General features: G+C 36.5%; 1 protein-coding gene across 1 annotated transcript in view; it reads left to right on the forward strand.

Annotated features, from left to right (window-relative positions):
* Positions 1-739: 739 nt before the first annotated feature.
* SUCLG2 (succinate-CoA ligase, GDP-forming, beta subunit) overlaps positions 740-7,341 on the forward strand; it is a 94,199-nt gene continuing 87,597 nt past the window's right edge. Inside the window, exon 1 of the mRNA XM_009996905.1 lies at positions 740-881. Coding sequence (XP_009995207.1) covers positions 800-881 — 82 coding nt within the window. The 5' untranslated portion in view covers positions 740-799. The remainder of the gene's footprint in view (positions 882-7,341) is intronic.

Raw genomic sequence — 7,341 nt, forward strand, 5'->3', positions numbered from 1 at the left:
AAGAGAAGCAAATCTGATGTCTGTGTGTGTAAGGTTGCCACATCTTTTTATCTATTCGATATATATTTATGCATGCACACACAAACAACTGAACTGGCATGTTGAGAAGAAAAAGTAAATTCTTCTCCAACTGTTATTGTTCTTGTGTGGCTGATGTGGTTGTGCTGATGTCCTCAACAAAATATATTTAAAAGTGCAGGCACAAATAACAGATCACTTCAAATACATACATTATTATATAGTTTCCTACAAGATGTTGCCAATTCCATGTCTGTTGTTTTTCCTCTCAGAAATGCTGTAGTAATTTTATGAGGAAGAAGTATATGAAATTTTCAATGTACCTTAGAGTGTTCAGAATGAAACAATGAATGTGTTTTGAGATAAGTCTGTTAATATTTTTATAGCACAAGTTAGCATACAAACCTAAATAGACATGATTATCCAAGCCAAGTTTGTCAATCTGCATTGATATTAAATGCACAACATTTTGTCTAGCCAAGATCACCTAGTGAGCCTTCTGTAGCTTAAAAAAAAATAAATCTGTAGCTCTCAGAGTAGTTTGGATGCACAAATGTTAGGAAAAGGCAGGTAGGTAAATCAATGCACATTTTACCTTTTTTCTGGAACAGGGTTATTTAACTGCTGGTTTGAGATAACCACAAGGCTGAAGAGCTCAGTTGGCTGTCTCATGAACTGTTTTTAATGAGCATTCTGTTATTTTCCCCTCTCGTTTTTCTAGGCTGTTCAATTAACCCCTAGACGATGGCTGAACCTGCAGGAGTACCAAAGCAAAAAACTAATGGCAGACCATGGGGTTACAGTTCAGAAATTCTTTGTAGCTGATTCTGCAAATGATGCCCTGGAGGCTGCTCAGAGACTAAGTAAGTTGACTGATAATGGGTGGAAATCTGCTTCACCAGATAGCAATCTGGAAAAGAAATTGCTTTCTAATATGTTGTACACAATCTTCAAATTGTTAATTATTAAAAAGGTTTGATACATTATCCAGACTATAAATATATCTTTAATTTCATATGTGAACAACAGTTTAGAACAGTAATGTTTCTCTAGAACTGTATCTTTAAATGTTTTGTAGCACGTAACAGGAAGTCTTTCATTAACATTATTTTAATCATTTTTAAGAACTCAGAATTCGGAATACACTTCATTAGTGGCTCCTGAGGAAAATTAATTGTTGTGATACAACTTAAGGAACTGAAGTAATTGAACTTGCCTAAACAGTTGTTATCAAATAAAAATTTACTCCATTAAAAAACAAAGGAAGAAAAAGGTTGTGCAGTTCCCTTTTTCAAGATATTCAGAACCTAGTGGAGCATTGTCTGCTTTTACTGACCCTGCTTTGAGCAGGTGAATTGGACCAGATGATCTCCAGAGGTCCTTGTAGCCTCAACTGTTCTATTTTTCTACAAAAATATGTAGGAGAGAATTATAGGAATGTATGTTTGTTCGTGTGTATCTTTGTCCATATGGAGAGAAAAAAGATGAGCTGAGTTACCTACACTCACAAAAGGACCTGACAGTGGCTGGCAGACAAGACCATAGTTCTGCAAGTTCATTTTAGTTCTCTGACAACATCCTCATTTTAGTGTGATGAACAGAACATGAGAATGTGGGTCGGCACCAAATTTAAGTCATAACTTTTCTCAGAAGGAAAGGCCTTCAAGTTTGTTTGGCACCCAATTCTAACTCTGAAAGAAGTTTTCTACTTTAATAGTGGTTTGCATAGTTTTCCTCTTTTCATTTAGCTTTTGTTAATGTATCATACATCAAAATGCCAGAAGACAGATGTTATTGTAGTCTAATTGTGTAGTAACAGGAGTATTTTTTGCGTAAAATATTACATAATGCACAAGCCACTTTGTTAAATGCATTTCAGTTTTGTACACTGGAAAGAAAATTAACACAACTTACTCATACCAGGGATCTCATCAGACCTCAAGTAGCTGAACAGAATTACTATAATGGCTTGCTAAATCTCAGTAACTTTATTAAGGTGATATATTTTTCAGTAACCAAAATCTTATATAAACCAGTATATTTGAAAATGGACTTGAAACAAACCCATGAAATGTTACTGTTAGGGTCATTTGGCAGCACAAGCTGAAAAAGGCTGACACAAAGCAGAGCTCATAGAATTGGAGGGTTTCCTCATGTCTGAGAAAAATCAAGAAATGGTAACTGAAGCTGTGGCAGGTTTCTCACACACCTTACAGCACTTACTCTCTTCCTCATGATGGAACTCATAAATGGATCAGTCTATCCAATAACCATTACTATTCTCCATCCCTATTAACTATTTGGAGAAATAAATTACTCCATTAAGAGCAATGAACCTTTTCTGGTTTATGATGCCAGATTTGTTTTAAATAACCTCTATAGCTTGCTTGCTTTGCAAATCACAGAAATATTGGTCTAAAAACAAACAAACAAACAAAACTGTTGAAATTTAAATAATAAAAATATTTTTAAAAGAATTACTAATAAAACCTTATAAGATAAAATTTATGCATTTTAAACTAAGTTGGCTGGTTAATTCTTAAAAATAGGATCAGTCAGTGATATCTTTCCTGATTTTATATAGTTGCATTTGAGCATGCTGTATTCCTGGGCATTAAAGAATTGTGGCTTATTGTGTGGAAGCTGTTTCATGTTGAAATGATTGACACACTCTATTGATCCACTAAATAATTAACAACATCCTTGTAACAATTCTGATAGTGTGCTACCCATGTACTTCTAACATGCCCTTTGAAAACCAAGCATCAAGAACATAAGTTTTGCTGCTATGGTCATTGTTGTTTGAAAATTTCATTACATTTATCTTCTTTGTGATCGTTCAGACCAGTAGTATCTCTGTCACTCACGTTTATCTGCACAAGTTGATAGGAGCTGCCACCTTCTGAATATGCAGCCACACAAAGGAAAGAGTTATGAGTGAAACAAAAAAACTTCAGCCCACAGCAATCACAAAATATTCAAAAATTAAATAGCCAATGGAGGCAACTTTAGCATCTCCTTGATAGACAGGCAGTCTGCAATAAAGGATGGTGAAAAGACAGGCCAATCAACCCTGCCAAGCCCTGCTCAGAAATCTGTTGGTTTATGTACTGTATGTCACATTGCAGCTGCCCTTCACTTTAGCTTCTGCAAGCAAGAAAGGATGCTCGCCAGTGAGTTTTTAAGATAAAGATAAAATAAAGCTATCAGAAATTGCAAGTCAAAGGTTCAGTTATTTCTCTTGTGAAAGGAGGTTCTTTCTATAGATCTGTCATCATGAATACGGGAGAAACAGTTATTTTCCTTTATAATCTTACAGCATTGCATCACTCATAGGGGCCTGTGTGTTTGAGAAGGGGGTGGATAGGGATAGAAATTCCTGACATGGAAGTCTTTACAAAGTTTGTTTTTCACAAATTATTTTCACAGTTTCACTAACTACTACAGGCTCCACAGAGCTGTCTGTACTGTTGCAGTGCCTGTGGTAACCAGTTTTGCAATTGTTGGATATCCTGTTGATGCAATGGAAAGAGATGGGATTAGATAACTTTTGCTGCTGTCTTTCTTGTGTAAGGAAATTGTTAATGCATGTGTTCTTCAAAGTTTGCCTTTATCCAGGATCAGCAGTTTTGTTACAGGTTGCTCATTTCCTCTGTTGCATTCTCTGTTATTATTAATATGTACACTGAATACACTGAATATTAATTTTCTCAGATTTAAAAAACTTAACAACAGCACAGAAGGCAGTCTACAAGGAATTTTTATTGGAATGAAAGGACTGGATTTTTTTTCTTCCAAGATAGGAGTGGCAGATGTGAATAAAATTATAATGACATCACTAATACTGACTTCAAAAGAAGGAGCACAAGGAGCACAGAATTAGGCCCTAAGGAATTAATTCCTTTTACCTGCTAAGCAATTTTCAGGTGTAACTTGTAGAGAAGGTGATATTTACACAATAGGAAGAAATGCAGTCACAAAACTATTTTGTGTTTCCTGTTTTAATTCCTAGATTTTCAAGACAGGAAAGACAGAGGTTGTGCTGTTTTGCTCAAACAGGATGGGGTTGCGTGATCTGCCATTTGAAGAAACACAACCTGTAAACAACTTTAACAAGTTCTAGTGCAGCTGTTTAACAGAAGAAAGTGAAGTATTTGGGAGCCTGGAATGTAAGGTCATCTGACTGTTTCTGCATGAAATCACAAGGCTTCAGATCTGATTCTGCAGTGGTACATTAAGGACTATTAGAATGTGCACATTTTTGTAGCTTGTATTGGGCAGATGCACTGTGCATCTTTTCAGGGTCCATCATTTTCTTTAGGCTTCCCCACCAGAGGCCCTGATGTCTGCATCAACTCGTGCACTCCTCTTTATGTTCTATGTGATGGAGGAGTTTTTAAGACAACCATCATTTCAATCTAGTGGGTGGACAAAGCTGAGAGACATTATAATTATGCTGGAGGGTGTTACTAGGTGCTGTCAAATGGCTCTTTGAATCAGCAGAGATCTTGCAGAGGTGGCTGAAAAAGCTGACAATCCTAAATGGATGCTAGAAGCTTGGCATGTGTTTCTTTTTCTGATTTTTTAACAAAAGCCACAGAGTGCTGCCCGTTGCCACTTAGTGTTTCATTACATTTAGGAATCAGTCAGGTGCCGTGTTCACTCTCTATCACAGAGAAATGCAATTGAATTGAGTGCAAAGCTTTTTATTCACTCTTCTTTAAAAAAATGTATAACAAAATATAGTCTCTGCTTATCCTATTGCTACTGCCTTATGCATGAGGGAACTCATAAAATTCAGCTTAGGACTAAAGGCATGCTTTTTATATCAGGCTGGAGAAGCAAACATGTTTATTGAAGGTTTGTTGAAGCCTCTTTCCATTAGGTCATTTACCTGTCACCTATTATTCACCATTTTTTAGAATATAGAAAGAGTTCTCAGGCATTGGATCACCAGCCTCCTTTCTGTTCAGCCAACTGAGGCTTTTTTCTCTTGGGTATGTTTAATTTAGATGAAAGACTACATTTTTAGACACTGTTTTAGATTCCTTGTTTCAAAGTTAATCTCTACTAGTGCAAGTTGGGAAAACCACTTGAAAGCAAAGTATATTTAGAAGGGGTCAAAAGCTGATCTTTAGCTGAGTAATGCCCTTTTTGTATAGAGTGTGAAAAAGTCACTGGTGATAATGTCTGCATTTAATTGAAGCTTTTGTGTTAAGAAAAACGGAAATTATCCTTGAACCTGATGTTTTGAGGATATTAGAAATGTGTGTTTGGGTTGGTGGGGTTTTTTTGTTATACCAGGAAGAGCTTTTGTATGAGAATCTTGTACAGACCAGCCCTCTGTTAAGGTTATCTCTATGTAACTTAATTTATTCCTTAGTTTTTGAGTTTGTTGGCTAGTTAACTGATCTTTTTACTTTCATCTTGTGCTTTGCCTACATGATTTGATTCCTTTTCTTCTTCTCTCTGTCAGGATAGGCAGGAGACAAATTGCCTTCTTCAGCATTTTTGTGGTTTTTGTATCTCGTTCAGTTACATGGTTCACTATGCAGTAAGAATTTTCACTTATGCATAATAAGTAATTTCTGAAAAGCCCCCGTGTACTTAGTGGTTATAATTGATTATTTTTTTAGAGCCATTTGGATTATGCTTCTCCACATATGTTGAAAAATCATGTGTTGCTGATATAGTGTTTGTTCCACGGAGCTGTGCATGAAGGGCTTGCTCACTGTTAAGGAACAGCTCTCCCATAAGTCCTCTTATTTTCTCTGACAGCTTTTGTTAGAGTTCTTTATACTTAAATTATGGTTTTCTGAAACTATCCTTTCAGGCAAAATGCTGTAAGTTATTGACTAATATGATTCTGTTCTCAAATGAGTAAGTATTTAGAAAGCAACCTTTTAAATTTATTAGAAAACAAGTGGTGGATGAGCAGTCTTTGGACAACATTCAGCATGAGCATCTCTCAGTTCTGTTTAGCAGATTTTGAGCTAATGGATTTTGCTTTGTCTGTGAGGTGTAATCTGAGACTAGAAGGAATCTGCATCTGCCTGTGACTTCTCAACACTAGGAAATACCTGTTAATACTCTGTTTTTCCCTGTCTTCACAGATACCTCTTGAAAAGCTCCACAACATTTGCCATCATCTGTGGTTTCAATCTTTCTGATTTCTTTAGACTCTCTCTTAGAACTCTTTCCTCATTGTATCCATTTTCTCTTGTTTCTTCCTAATGCCATCTTCCACCTTAGGAGTTCTGACTGAGAAAAACCTTTTCCTTTGTGCTAAACAGTCAGTTATATTTTACCGTTCTTACAAGTATTTAGCAGTTGTATGCAGCTAAAAACCACTCTCTGCGTGCATACTTTTTTTTACTTGCTGAAACACTTGTTAACTTGAGATTGCAGTCATAGAAGTTAATGTTTCTGTTTATGGTCAGAGAACAAATAATGATTGCTAACAGTTTGAATAATATTTTTTCTATATTTGTCCATTTTGAAATAGTTTGATTGGGGAGGGAGGTTTTCACAAATTAATTGGTCTGCCAATAATTTAAAAATGTCACTTATGTCTGAAAATGTTGAAAATAATAAACTAGAGTTAAAGTTATGAAGGCAACACTTTATATTCCTGTTACAGTAATCTTCTGTGAGAAGCTTAATAATCAACACATCAATGGTCCAATTTACTTACCCCATCTACTGGATGAAAAAAAAAATCACTTGTGGAAAATCAGAGGAGATAGGAAAGGTGCTAAAGGGTTATAGCCACTGAAACCTGCCTTACTAAGGTTTTTGTATGGCAAGCTGTGATGAATTTGCTGTGATTCAGCAACAGTGCAAGGCTGGAATACAGTGCCTATTCAGTAGTCACTCATCCTGTGGAGATTCTTCAGTTGTTCTCACGTTGCTTTTAGATGCTTAACTTAATCCATCTTGGAAGCTAGAGCACACAAAAGCACAATGAAAGTGGAATTAGGGTTTCCATTTGAGGATTTCATACACAATGGCTTTTTGCACTGCTGTGTAGCAGGACCTTTCACCCTGGACACAGCCCTAAAATACTCCTGCTTTGTCCTCTCTGTGTATGAGTTTCCCTTGGTTGGTTTTGAATCTTTTAAGTCCTGCTTGTTGTCCCTCCCCCTTGCTCTATCTCTTCTTCCCTCTGGGTTTTGTGCTAAGAAACCTTTTTTCATGGACGCTGCTGAGAAGTGGCAAGATTTTAAGCACAGCATTTATGTAGTTCCTTGGCACACACACCCTGCAAGGGTCTCCCTGAGCTTTCCTGCTCACCTCCTTCCCTCTCTTCAGCTTTGCAACTCT

This window comes from Chaetura pelagica, unplaced genomic scaffold (genome assembly GCF_000747805.2).
Source record: "Chaetura pelagica isolate M959 unplaced genomic scaffold, ChaPel_1.0 scaffold24, whole genome shotgun sequence".
NCBI lineage: Eukaryota > Metazoa > Chordata > Aves > Apodiformes > Apodidae > Chaetura > Chaetura pelagica.